The sequence below is a fragment of the Canis aureus genome, chromosome 25, assembly GCF_053574225.1.
Source record: "Canis aureus isolate CA01 chromosome 25, VMU_Caureus_v.1.0, whole genome shotgun sequence".
NCBI lineage: Eukaryota > Metazoa > Chordata > Mammalia > Carnivora > Canidae > Canis > Canis aureus.
Genome location: NC_135635.1, coordinates 43,763,119 through 43,777,919, shown reverse-complemented (window position 1 = coordinate 43,777,919; position 14,801 = coordinate 43,763,119). Strand labels below are relative to the sequence as shown.

The 14,801-nt window shown below is 42.6% G+C and overlaps 1 protein-coding gene across 2 annotated transcripts in view; it reads left to right on the top strand.

Moving 5' to 3' along the window:
- Positions 1-12,229: 12,229 nt before the first annotated feature.
- NINJ2 (ninjurin 2) overlaps positions 12,230-14,801 on the top strand; it is an 85,016-nt gene continuing 82,444 nt past the window's right edge. The window contains exon 1 of one of the 2 annotated variants that reach the window (XM_077871557.1): positions 12,230-12,377. In XM_077871557.1, the coding sequence (XP_077727683.1) occupies positions 12,345-12,377 (33 nt within the window). In that variant the 5' untranslated portion in view covers positions 12,230-12,344. The remainder of the gene's footprint in view (positions 12,378-14,801) is intronic. The other variant, XM_077871563.1, reaches the window with a different exon arrangement.

Below are 14,801 nucleotides of genomic sequence, written 5' to 3'. Positions count from 1 at the left end.
AAACATAATATATAATGAATTTACTTCTCTCCCATGCATTTAGAATGATACTAGTTATGTCCTGTCCTTGGGAGAGTTGGTAAAATTGTTACTCAAATAACTACCTAGGTTCTGTAGTTCATATGAAGGCTCTCATTTAAGAAAGGATGCTTGGAGTATAACCTAGAAGTAGATCGCAAAGTTTTAAAATGTGGGCATTTTGGGCAGCCCAGGTGGCTCAGTGGCTTAGCCGCTGCCTTCAGCCCAGGGCGTGATCCTGGAGGCTGGGAATTGAGTCCCACATCGGGCTCCCCACATGGAGCCTGCTTCTCCCTCTGCCTGTGTCTCTGCCTCTCTCTCTGTGTGTGTCTCTCATAAATAAATAAATAAACAAAATCTTTAAAAATAAAATAAAATATGGACATTTTCAACTTTCCTAGATATTGCCAAATTATTCTCCAAAACATACCTTGAAATTTCCATCAGATGTGAATGAGAGCTCCTCTCTCCCTACATCTTTATCAGCACTTGCTATTGTCAAACATTTTACTTTTGGCCAATCCCATGGGTGTGAAAGAATATCTTGTTTTTGTTTTAAGTTGCATGTCCCTGATTATCAGTGAAATGGACTGGTTTTTTTCATAGGTAGCACCTAACTTTCTTTTTCTGTGCACATCTATTGAAATTCTGTGCCCATTTACTTTCTGGGTTGTTTGTATTTTTCCTGTTCATTTATGGTAGTTCTTTATACATTTTTAATCTAATGATCTATTACATTCACAGCCATATGTCATCTGGATAATCCTAGTATATCTTCCACTTACATATCCCCCTGCCACCACCGCCACTAATGTCATTTCTATCTCTAACATTTTACGTATCCATGTCATGACTTAACACAAATATAAATATACACCCAAACCTAGGAAATTTCAAGCCAAGCTAGGAAGAGTTCTACTAAATCTATACATGCATTCTAAATAGACCTCTATCCCTAAGTAACCCCTTCCATGAACAAAAGACATATTCTGAATTTACTTAAATTGTAAAGAACCTTTGAATGGTGAAGTCTGGACAAGGCTATGTTTGGGTAAACATAGTTATTGTTACCCAAAGTTCAGCCAGTCCAAACGGTCTCCTCAGAGAGGCCTTCTTTGACCTAGTGGGCAATGGAACTGTTTAAAATAAGCTGACAAAAAAAAAAAAAAAAAAAAAAAGCTGACCAGTGTTTTAAATGAAACTGGATTTGTGGTTACTCTCTGACAGACCAAGTCAGAGCAGTCAACAGTGCCCTGTGCCCGTGAATCGGCAGTAGTGTATTGAAAAGGGAACATCAGCTTAAAAGACATTCTAAGTGCAAAAAAAAAAAAAAAATGTAGTAATTATAGGAGTAAATGGAGAGTCAAATTTTTCCTAAAACATTATCATTATTAAAATAACCTACATGCAGGAGTGTCTTAAGATCGTGAAGTTATTTATGGTTATTCCCCCCGCCTTGCCTCTAGTGTCTCAATATTCTATAATAGAATTATAGCATATTAATAATTCAAAAATCATGAGAACCAAAATCAAAATGTAACCTCCTGTGATTACAAGGATTCTCATTTTCTTAAGTAGGTGTTCACCTCAAGTGGGGGGAAACATCGAAGTCTGAAAAGTTTAAGGGTCTTTCCTATTTGCAAGCTTTTCAGAGTAAATTTGAAAGTACTAGAAAACCACAGGCTTATCTAGGATCAGGGGAGGAAGTGGCCCAATGCTTTGACTGAGGAATGTAGAGAAAAAAGTACTGGTGATGGAGTGGGGTACAGATTGAAGCAAGGAAGGAAAATGGTGGCTCAGCCAAGTTCGGGGTAGGGAGCTCACCCTTCTGCACATGGTCTTCCTTTTAATCATGTGGTTCACATGTGGGAGGAAGTGTAATAGGCCTTACTCCTTTCCCAGTTCCTGATCTCAGGGACCACACACATGATTGAAGTTTTCTTTGAGGAATTAAGGCATCCAAAGAAATTCTAATTGGCTCTCGGCTTAGAAATCCCTGAGATTCTGAGAAAGACCTACCTACTAGGCCCTTTCTTACAATGTTGAAGTAGCTAGCTCTTGAGCTCCATGTTGCAGATGTGGCTTCTGAGGCCTAGTAAGAGTAAGTAAATTTCCAAGAATATGGAGCAGTATATAATAAGGTTGTTAATATTAAGTTCAGAACTGGCTCTTTTTACATGTAGCTCAGTGATTGTTGAAGGGGAGAGGGTGAATGCACACTCCCTATAAGGATATTTGAGTGAATGTGGGTGTGTGTCTAAGAAGGAGGTTGAAATATGCAAAGAAATCTTCTTTAAGGAGGAGGACATTCAGAGCAAGGGGAATGAGGTGTGTATATTCCATTTATCAGATGGAGGATGTAGGTTAAGCCTCTATGGCCGCATGTTCCTCCTTGGGCCATTGGTGCTTTATATTTAATATATAATCTTGAAGTGGAATTATTGTCAGCACTTTGTCATCTGGAACTTCACTATTTCTCACAAGTAGCCACTATTTTTCTTTTGTATTTAATGTCATAGTCTGTGATCTGAATGTTGGTGTCCCTCACCAAATTCATACGTTGAAATCCTAACCCCTCAAAGTTGATGGTATTAGTAGATGGGGCCTTTGGGAGGTGATCAGTTCATGAGGATGAAGCCCTTATGCATGGGATTGGTGCTCTTCTAAAAGCACAAAGCTCCCTAGCCCCTTCTGCCACATGAAGCTACAAAAAGAACTCTGTGACCCAGAAGAAAGGCCCCTACCCAACCCCACTGGCACCCTGATCTCAGACTTCCTGCCTCCATAACAGTGAGCAATAAATTTCTCTTGTTTGTAAGCTGCCTAGTCTGTGGTGTTTCCTTAGAGCAGCCCAAGAAGACAGAGAGGCATAAGGCAAAAAAAAGCACTCATGGTATAAAATGGAAAATAATGCAATATAAGAGTTTATTTATGTTATAATCCCAATTTTGTTAGGATTTTTTTTTTTTTTTTTACTAATTTATGTTAGTCCCAGAAGCTGTACTTGAAGAAAGCATGGGCTTGCAGTCAGAAAGACTAAGGCATGAGTGTGATCTCTGCTAGTTACTAAGCAATATAAATTCAGCAAGTCTTATCTGCGAAATAGAGGGTGTGGGGCAAGAATTTACATTTATTTTAGGGAAGCTGAATTAAATTAAAACTAATTCAAGTAAAATACCTGGCACATAGAAAGACTCAAATGATTTGATGTTTTTTATTTAAATATACAAATTATTCTTTTTTTTAAAGATTTATTTTTTTTTTATTTATTTATTCAGGAGACAGAGAGAGAGAGAGAGAGGGAGAGAGAGGCAGAGACACAGGCAGAGGGAGAAGCAGGCCTCTTGCGAGGAGCCCAATGCAGGACTTGATCATGGATTCGGGGATCATACCCTGAGCCGAAGGCAGATGCTCAACCCCTGAGCCACCCAGGCATCCCAATGATTTGATTTCTATTTTGAGGAGGGAGTATAACAAGCTAGCTTCATGGTTGTATGATTGCGTAGTCACACAAGATGTAAAGCAAATTGCCTGCCTGGTCCTTGGAAGGGCTCTGTACTTTGGTTGAATGCCCTGCTGTTGCCACCTTAAAATTCATAATAACTTTTGAACAAGGGGATCTACATTTTCATTTTGCAATGGGCCCTGTAAATTATGTAGCTTGTTCGGGGAAAACATACACACACACACACACACACACACACACACACAGAGAAGAGATTGAAAAACAATAAAGCAAAATGTTAACAGTGTTGATCATTGGGTGGTTTTACAGGTTCTTTATATTTCATCCTTTATTTTTCTGTGTATCCTACATTTTTCATAATGAGCATATATTACTTCTTCAATCAGAAAAAAGTAAATACATGTTCCTTTAAAAAATTGTTCTCCCCATTTCTCAGATGAGTGAAACCAAGGTAACAGATAGGAAATGAGTCACCAAAGATCACAAAGATATCAATGTTACATTATGACAAGTGCTCAGGAAACTGCACTTCCAGGTCTGCGCCCCACTGACTAGAGTCTTAGTTATCCAGTGTTTTTCTAACAAGAATCTCTTTGGGCATCACCTTGGCTTGGGGAACCAGCACCACCTTCTGCAGAAAGGGCCCCCTTGGAAGCCCAGGGTCACCCACTCCACTCTCATCTGCATGGGCTGACTGCTCTGGGAGGTTCAGAAGTAGAAGCCACCATCCCCATTCTCAAAAGGCTTACAGACTAGTTGTATCGGAAATAGTAGTATCAATACTGTTGTGCAGACTCTAAATGTTAAGACACAAGGGGAAGGGGAGGGGCAGGAACTGGTTGTCAGAGGAGAAGCTTAGCACAAATTCTTATCAGAAAGCAAAAATGAGACATGCTGGAGTTTTGCTCCTTTTGACCCCCCCCCCCCCAGCTACCCTCTGTAGGAGTTTCCAAAGGTAAACAGTATGAAGAAGAGGATCTAAATGCACAGAATAATTCAGTTCACTTGTTTCATAGTTCACAGTATTAAAGGTCTCTTTGACAAATGCCCACTGAAAAGGTGTCTTCATGTCATATTCACAGTAGCTCAAGCAACAGCTTACCCTGCATTTCGACTTTTCCCCTCTGCACTTTCTCTTCCCCTTCTGCTTCTCCCTATCGGAACCTGTTTGTTCTGTGGCCTTTTTTTTTTTTTTAAGACTTTATTTATTTACTCATGAGAGACACACACAGAGCGAGGCAGAGACCTAGGCAGAGGGAGAAGCAGGCTCCCCTTGGGGAGCCCAATGTGGGGCTCTTTGTGGGGCTCAATCCCGGGGACTCCAGGATCATACCCTGGGCCATAGGCAGGTGCTCAACCGCTGGGCCACCCAGGAGTCCCTTCTGCGGCCTTCCTTAGGGTTCTGTGAACCTAAGCATTCCAAGCATTCTATCTCCACTTTGCTTAACCCTGCCTCCTCCAAGAACCAAACTTATCACTTAAGTTCCTCTCAGCAGCAGAGGGAATATTCCTAGGTGAATATCTTCTACCAACCTCTAGAACTCATCTGCAACAGAATTATGTAGGCCAGACTAGAGGTTCTGGGCTGAGTTAAAGGAGCTCAAGACGAAAAACTCAGAAGAGTTATATTGCCAGGCTTATCATATTGATATTCATATGAAATTTATTATTAGCTCCATTTTTCAAAAATATTTTTACATTTAAGTAATCTCTACACCCAACGTGGGACTCAAACTCACAACTCCAATATCAAGAGTCACATGCCATATCTACTAAGCCAGCCTGGTGCCCCAATATTAGCTCCATTTAATGAGTCTTCCTTACTCTGGGCCAGACAGGCAATTTGCTTTACACCCATGATCTGATCTATTTTAATCCTCACAATGATCCTCATAAATTAGATACCAAGGTCCCCATTTTTACAGGGGAAAGGAGGCCAAGTGACTTGTTCAAAAACACAGCTCCTCAAAAGCCACAGAATGCACAACACCAAAAGCAAATCCTAATGTACACTCTGGACTTTGGGTGATACCAATGTATCAGTGTAGATTCCTGAATTATAACAAATGTACCATTCTGGGCCCCCTGTTGATAGTGGGGGAAGCTGTGCATGTGTAGGGGCATGGGGTATTTGGGAACTCTCTGTATTGTCTGCTCAATTTTGCTGTGAACCTAAAACTCCTCTATAAAATAAAGCCTATATTTTAAAACACACATACAACTGGTAGGTAACAAGGCTGGGAGCAAAAACCAGGTCTGTCTCCCTGGGTTGATGATGAGTTTCTGTCATCAACAACCTACTTAGCCCCATGGCACTGGCACCAAAAGCAATAGGGTATGTGTGTGTGTGTGTGTGTGTGTGTGTGTGTGTGTGTGTGTGTGTGACATCCATTGTTTATCATGCTGGCGTGTCTCTGTGTCTCTGTGTGTGGCAGGAGTTGGGAGGCCTGGTGTTAAGTAGTACCATGTGGAGGAAAAAGAAGAAATCTTGAGTCTTTGCTCCATCACGCATCACGTGGTAGCTGAGTGATCTTGGGCAGGTCAATTTGGTTTCAGTTTCCTCAACTGTAAATTGCAGCTGGGTCATTGTGAGGGTTAAATGAAATCAAATATGCACAGAGCACCTTGAAATTATAAGCAACTATTTCCATGTCAGTTGTCACACACACACACATATATATACATACTCACAGGTACGCACCCTTGTGATTAAAGGGGTAACCAGGAAATTTAGTTTCTATTTCTCTAATTTCACCTTCACCACTAAGCTGCCTCTGTCATCTGTAAGATGAAGTGGAGGACTGAGACCTCCATCTCAGAGGGTTTGTTCTGTCTCTGAGCTCTGATTTTCATACTACTCAGAACCCCACTACTGGGCCGCCTGCCCTTGCTCCTTCCCTCAGTCTTAAGAGCTGTGTGTGCTGTTCTTATGCCCCTTCCCCATGGCATCTTCCAGCCTTCATCCTCCTTGAAGCTGAAGTCCTTTGTGCCCTTTGGGAAATGGTGCAACAGTGACTTTTAGACTTCACCGCAGAACATTCTGTCCAGGGGATCCCTGGGTGGCTTAGTGGTTTGGTGCCTGCCTTTGGCCCAGGGTGTGATCCTGGAGTCCCGGATCAAATCCCACATCCGGCCCCAGCATGGAGCCTGCTTCTCCCTCTGCCTATGTCTCTGCCTCTCCCTCTCTATGTCTATCATGAATAAATAAATAAATCTTAAAAAAGAACATTCTGTCCATAATTTTGACTGTGCTTTTTAAATCTTCTTCTTTTGTTTTTCTTTAATATGTCATTTCATGAGACTTATGATTGCTTAGCCCTAACACACCCAAAGGCCTTTAGAGGTTTATAAGCTATGCTACCTGCCCAAGAATACCAGTGGTGCCCAAGAGGTCCCTTAAGGGATAACTTGAGAAATAGTGGGTGGGATAGAAGTGAACATGACTCCACGATCCAAGCAGCTTCATTTTAACTTGTCTTTCTTTCTTTTCTTCTTTCTTTTTTTTTCTTTCTTTTTTTTTTTTAGGGGCGGGGAGTTGCAGAGACAAAAGAAGAGAGAGAATCTTAAGCAGACTCCATGCTTGATCACATAATCCTGAGATCAGGACCTGAGCCAAAATCTAGAGTTGAATGCTTAACTGACTGAGCCACCCAGGTGCCCCTAACCTGCTTTATATTAACTTCTGCATAAGATTTCACTCTTAGGGATCCCTGGGTGGCAGCGGTTTAGCGCCTGCCTTTGGCCCAGGGCGCGATCCTGGAGACACAGGATCGAATCCCACGTCAGGCTCCCGGTGCATGGAGCCTGCTTCTCCCTCTGCCTGTGTCTCTGCCTCTCTCTCTCTCTCTCTCTCTCTCTCTCTCTGTGACTATCATGAATAAATAAATAAAATCCTAAAAAAAAAAAAAAAAAAAGATTTCACTCTTAAAAAATGCAAAAGATTGCCTTGCTTTGAAAAGTTTAAAACCATGAATGGGGCCGCCCAAGTGGCTCAGCGGCTTAGCGCCGCCTTCAGCCCAGGACTTGATCCTGGAGACCCGGGAGGGAGTCCCACGTCAGGCTCCCTGCATGGAGCCTGCTTCTTCCTCTGCCTGTGTCTCTGCCCCTCTCTCTCTCTCTCTCTCTCTCTCTCGCTCATGAATAAATAAATAAAATCTTTAAAAAAAAGAAACACGAATGTCTCTCTCTTGTTACAAAGAAGAGATCAACTAGTACCCTCCCTTATGCCACCAAGAGAGAGTGCCAGGCACTTTTTAATTTCATCACAGAGGTGAGAGGTGGCAAGTGTTCCATATCAACATGAAGAGACTCTGTTATTAATCATTCATCGAACAGTGAGTCACAGTTAAAATCCCCCTACCCTGAATGCAAAAGAACAGAGGGGAATTTTACTCACCACAACCAAGAGCATCCCTGGGGTTCAAGGGGGCATTCCCATGAGAGCTGTGTGACCTGAGTTCCTATTTATGTCAAATCAGGCTTTTGCTCAATGAACATCTATCAAGAGATGAGGGGCCAGAATGGGAGCATTAATTATGTAGTGGCCAGTGCTAAATAATATTTTAAATATACTGAATTTTGGTCTAGATATCCATTGTCCAATATGGTAGCTGCTGGCTATTTAAATGTAAATCTATTAAAATTAAATGAAAGTTAAAATTTAGATCTTCAGCCACACTACCACATTTCATGGGCTCCATACCTACATATGGTTAATAGCTGCTGGGCTGAATAGTGAGGACAGAAATGTTCTTTAACACTTTGGTCATTGCAGAAAGTTCTAGGAGACAGGGCTACATGTAATCTAATCTAATTCTGAATTACCATGTGGCCAATCTAGGCCTTTTATCAATCCTTGAACTGGTAACTCCCTCTCTAAGCACCCCAGAAGTTTCCCTTTCCATCTATCCAGGCCCTGGGATTCCTGGAGCAGTGAGTCTGGAAGTGGGTGAATTAATGGGTAAATGAGCATAAAGGAGTTTGTAAGCATATTCTGAAGTATGCCTTTCTTCTCACTTCTGTATCTTAGTTCTGTGCCTGCCCTGCCTGGTCTCACTAGCAGGGGTAACAGGGATCATTTTTCCTAAAAACTTTCTTATTACATAAATATTCTATTAGGGATCCTTGTACATATTGAAATTTAGACCTGAATCTGAGATGTTATACTGTCATGCAGGAAGTACTTAATAGAAACACACACTAGAAACAGACTTTAAGAGCTGAAGGCATCTTAGGAATCATCTTTTTTTGACAGCTTCACTTTTCACAAAGGACAAATATAAGACCCAGAGAAGTTGAGCGACTTGCCTAAGAACATGCAGTACCTCAGCAGACACAGAGGAACCTAGGTCACCTGGTTTTCACCCTGGGGTTTTCCTCACCACCCACCATTAATGGATCTTCTTATTGCTGGCATCTTCAGTACACTGCAAATCTGCTCCTCCTACCTAGCAAGATACCCCTAGTGTCTCATTGCAGGCTGCACATTCCATGACCACTTTCTGAGTCGCTCTGAGTGTTTATGCATCTATAACTTCAAGCATATCCTTAGAAATATACTGCCAAGAGGCAGTTTCCCTAAAAATGCCCCTTGGGCTTCACACTGCAAAAGTCACCCTAGCAGTAAGGAGAAACAGAAACCTTTCCCCTCTAGATTGGATAACCTCCAGGTAGGGATAGTTTCAGTATCACAGCCTGTCAGAGCACACACACTTCACAAAGGTTAACTTTCCATGCCTGTGTCTCACAAGGGCATGTAGTTTGTGATTTTATGTCCCCATAATTGGTGTTTAACATATTATCCTTATAGTAGGGGCTCAGCTGTGCCCTCTCAAGTGGGAATTAGGTTCAAAAGATGTGGACTGGAAAATTGGACATGATTATGCTAATTAGAACTCCAGATTCTCTTTCTGTGTAAATTCTAGAAGTCAGCAGACTATGACCTGTGGGGTCTAATCTGGTCCAGTACCTGTTTTTGTAAATAAAGTTTTGTTGGAACATAGCCATACTCCTTTGTTTATATACTGTCTATGGCTGCTTTCATGGTACAATAGCAGAGTTGAGTAATTGCAACAGAAACCATTTGACCTCCAAGACTAAAAGGTATTTGTTCTCTGGACCTTTACAGAAAAAGTTTGCTGACCCCTTTTCCAGAGTCACAGTAGACAAACCACTTTCCAAATCCAAATTTACTTCCAAATGATGCTCAAGAGGTAGGGAAAGATCCAAATCTGGAAAGGTCTTACCAAACCAAAACCATTATTATAGCTAACTAGAGATAGATGTTTCCTTTCAAAATCAATAGGATATTTAGGGGAGGTGGGGGTAGGATGGGAATACATTCAGGTGTTTTTCTGGCTCTGACTTCCTCTCTATTTAGCCAGATGCATCCATATTATCTAAAGGATGGTTGGGATTGTCACAACGGGAATGCAAAGAGAAATAGTTGGTATTTTGCTTCTAACATCCAAAATGAGGTTTTCCAGCAAGATGGTATTTTTGTTGTGTCTTGTCGAGAATGAGAAATTTGCCAGGTTTTGCTGAGAATGGGGATGTTCTAAATTTGTTTCCTCTTAGAATTATTATAAAATTCCATGTAAGGCACGTGCCAGGAAGAGAAAGAAGACAAAGCCCGCCTTTTCTGATTCTGGATTATGGGAATTATGGGAAATACTCAAGTAGAGAAAGAGAAAGCAGGTATTCAGACACAGGTCTCAACCTCTCTTCTCTGAGCCAATGTCGTGGATAAGAGCATGGACTCTGCTTTCTAATTGTCTAGGTTTGAATCTCCGTTCAACTTTGGGCAACTTAACCCCTTTATGCTTCTGTTCCTCATCTGTAAAACAGGAGTAATAATATTACCTGTCTTGCAGAAATGCTATGGGAACTAAGTGAGTGTGTGTTAAAGTGCTTAGAACAGCTCTTGACCCCCGGTGTAGTTTTGGCAGTTGGGAGTGATGGATATCACCAGTAGATCTTTGAAGGAATGCCAAGAAGAGAGTTGACTCCATCTGTCACTCCTATTTTGGAGTCTAGAAAGAGATCACCTGAAAGGCTACCCTCACACTAGCTAGAGCAGCCACATGAAAGCAATTCTTTCCCAGAAATTGGCCTGAGCTTGCCTCTAGTCCGTGACTTCACAGTCGCTCTTAGTTCCCGTGTATCTAAGGGAGAAGAAGAGCTGTAGCCAAGTGTCTGGTAGGACAGTTTAGAGGGGGCCACCTTAGAAGGGTGGGCCATTGAGCTGGTACCTTAGGGATGGGAACACATATGACTCATAGACTCATGGGGTCTCAGGATGGTTCACATCATCACAAAAGCTAAGATGGGCAAAGTCAGTGAGGGAGCCCATGGGGTCCTTGAAGAGCAAAGCAACAATGGACCATGAGTTATCCTGGCCACAGCCATCAGCCACCAATAGTAGTAGGAGGCCCTGGAACACAGCCAGTCTCTCCCCAGCAGTCACCGTCTCAGCCCCACCCAGCAACTCCATAGCAGAAATTAGCAGAGGCTCCAGGGTACATCGAAGAGCCATCCACCTCCAAGAGCTACCCCTCCACCTCCAAGCATTTATAAACCAATCCCCTCTCCCATGCACATTGATGCCATCTTTGGGGGGAGAGAAGTGGAAATTGGAAAGCCTAAGCATTCTATCTAAACTGGACTGTTTACCATTTAAATTAAATCCAACTGTGTTTATTAGACTACACTGAAATGTGATCCTCATCCCATTGACCAACCCTCCCACTCACCACATGTCTAGCAGGGTGGGGACGTTACATCATTTAATAGAAATGAAGAATTGCCCCCCAAACACACACACACACACACACACACACACACCCATCTCGGGCGGTACATTTAAGTGTGGTGAGAGTAAATTTGTGACACTGCTACTCTCTTCACTCCTTTTAAGCTCTGAATTGGATTACTCCCATTTCCTGCTGCCCCCATTATGCACGCATCATGCATACCCATGCCCACACAAGCTGGTGTCTAAAACTAGCTTCAGGAAGAAGCCAGAAGAGTTTTAGGCTCTAAGGTAAACAAGAGAAAAGAAAACCTTTCCAAAAAAAGACTCACTCCTGGTAGCTTTAATTTGAAAGTAGGGAAAATGCAACTACTTGCATAAACAGAATGTGAAGGTATAACTTTTTCCTGCTCTCTTCCTGTCCAATCAAGGGAGAAAATGAGGACATCAAATAATCTGTCAATAAAAGTTTATTGCTTACTCACTTTGTAGAATAAGGCTTATGTTTCAGGACCTATTAGGTAAGCTGCTTTTTTTTTTTTTTTTAAACTTTTAGGGATAGAGGGAACAAGAGACCGAAGTCTGTCAGCCTGCATCTTGGAAATATGCTGGAGTCCACCCACCCTTGATGACTGGGGACCTTATTCGGCTCCACTAATGTGAAGTCAGACACCATCCTCAGGCTGTTTTTCAATTTCCTTGATAAATCCACAGGGTTTCTATGCCAGTGGTAAAGCTAACTCAAAGCAGGCTGAGTGACCTTGGCTGGCCCCTCTGGGACTAGAGGGGCACTGGCGCCAGTAAAGAAAACGATGCTGTCACTACCAACTCAAAAAGCCACCTAGCAATGTGCCACACATCATCCTCTGGAGTGCATATGTGTTCACACACACGCAGACGCACACAAGCGTATGCATGTGTACACTTCCCCCAGGGGCTGAGGCTAGGACAGGCATCCCACATCAGATGGATAAATAGCAGGTCTGTCCTGCCAGCTGTGTGCTCTCTCCCACCCAAAGAAAGCAGTAGAGACTCAGACAGCTGAGCCTGGAGTAGCCCACACAGTCTGTTACCAGAACCAGTGTGTGTGAGGCACTTGGGGGCAGCAAGATGGAATCAGAAAGAGAAATCATCAACCTCCAAGTAAGTTCTCTCTGGGACAGGGGAAGGAGGGTGGAGAGGGAGAGAAGAGGTAAAGTTGAGGGAAGGAAGGATTAATATTTCGGTCACTTGATATTCCCCCCCTCCTCTCCCTTTCCTTCTTACTCACCCCCTTCTCCAAATGTTCCCTAGGTTTTGTCTCTTTATTATCTTTCCATTTCCTTGTCTGGTTCTTTTCTTGTTTTGAAATATGTGAGAATGGGGTTGTTTAAATCCCTCTTGGCCTCTGCTTCCTCTTGTCAGTCAAAGAGCTAATTAGATTCGTATTACCAGAAGATGATTTCACATTCGGCACAGCTCTTTCCTCCAAACCCCAGGACAGAGAGACTTATTTGGGAGCTGCCGGGCAGTTCTCTGGAGACAAGGAAAGATATGAGTTTTAGAGTTAAGAAGAGAGACAGCTGGCCAACTTTGCATTTTACAGGTTGGAAAAAACTGGAGCCACTCCTCAGCTGTCTCCACAAAGCTCTCCTGTGTAGGACAGAGTGTCTTATTTGGACAGGGGTAAAAAGGAAGCCAGTATAATCTGCTAGGAGGAGGCAGAGACATGCGTCTCTCCCTACCTGGGACAGGCTGAGAGGGCATCAGAGGTTCCAATCCACCAATGTACGGGAAGGGGATGGGATGATCTGGTGAGAAGACAGCCAGGTCCCTGGAACTGACACTCTGACTCTGTCTAGTGAATAAAGTCAATCCTTCTGTAGGAATCATACGGGTTGTATGATAAAGTTTCATAGAATTGGACAATTACAGAGGGAGAAGAACTCTGAGACCAAGATTTTTTATCATGACATCTGTTCTTCAGATAAAAGCTTCAACAGCGTCCTGGTATATGCTTCTGATAAACAAGGAGCTGCTGTGTGTGTTGGGCATGGTGATGCAGGCCTGCAGAGCCTCCACCCTCAGCCCCACCACCCCTGAGACATTCTAGGGTCACCTGGACTACTGTGTCAAGGCCGTCGATCTAGTACAACAGCCAAATAGAGTTGTCATACAGCCCCAAACATGTTCCCAATCCAGGGTTTGCTGGTCCTTCTGCTGGACTATTCTTTCCCTTGGCTGGCTCCTTTCTAGTATGCTCAGATCTCAGCTCAAATGTTACTGCCTCAGGGAGACCTTCCCTTCACCCTCTATAGGGGAACCCTCCTTCCAATTTGTCTTTATTACTTGTTTTATTTCTTCCATAGCACTGCTCACTATGAAGCCACATTGTTTGATTACTTATCCAACTGAATCAACCTCATGAAAACATAAATGCCATTAAAGCAGGACCTCCCCTGTTGCTTCCATTACTGTAGCCCTAGTGCCCAAGGCACTGCTTTGTACACAGTAGTTGCTCAGAAAATATGTGTAAGGGAATGACTTAAAGAAATAATGAAGTAGAGGGTATCAATAATACATATAAGGTCAGTTAACCCAACCCTGACAGAGTCAGGATCTCAACACAAGTCTTCTGACCCTGGGGTGTATTTTTTTTTAAGATTTTATTTATTTATTTATTTATTTATTTATTTATTTATTTATTTGAGAGAAAGAGAGCAAAAGCACAAGCAAGGAGAAGGACCAAGGGAGAGGAAGAAGCAGACTCCCCACTGAGTGGAGAGACAAATGCAGGGATCACCCCATGATCCCACCCCGAGATCATGACCTGAGCCAAAATCAGATGCTTAACTGACTGAACCACCCAGATGCCTCCCTGGGGTGTATTTTCTTATTACTTCTTCTAGTTCTTGCCTCCACTGGATCCTTAGTAGCTAAGGGAACGGTATTGCTCATTTTTAGTCTCTGAAGAACAAGTTTCTTATGTGCTGGTGAGTTAAACTATCCTGAGTTATGGGCTTAAGAATTCTACATTTGGGGATCCCTGGGTGGCGCAGCGGTTTGGTGCCTGCCTTTGGCCCAGGGCGTGATCCTGGAGACCCAGGATCAAATCCCACATCGGGCTCCCTGCGTGGAGCCTGCTTCTCCCTCTGCCTATGTCTCTGCCTCTCTCTCTCTCTGTGTGACTATCATGAATAAATAAATCAAATCTTTAAAAAAAAAAAAAAGAATTCTACATTTGAAAGATGGTTCAGAAGGAAAGAGGTAGGTAGAACTAAGGAGGAGAAAATTATTGGCCAGGCCTTGATAAGTGTCACTATTTCTAGCAGATAACTAAAGTGTTAGGGTGGCTTTCTTTCCTTTACTAGAGTCATTCTCTCTTCTCCTATTGTACTCTTTTATTCTGGTATCTTATTCACATATTCCTTTGGCCATTTATTTTTTGGTCAGCCAGAAGGTCATCCATGAGTTTCCACATCTTCCTGTGGATCCAGCTCTCTGGATCCAATAAGGTTTCGGAACCTTTCTGGAAACAATCACTGGGGTCTTCTGAGAAGAAGGCAAGTTTGGATTAAGGACAGACAG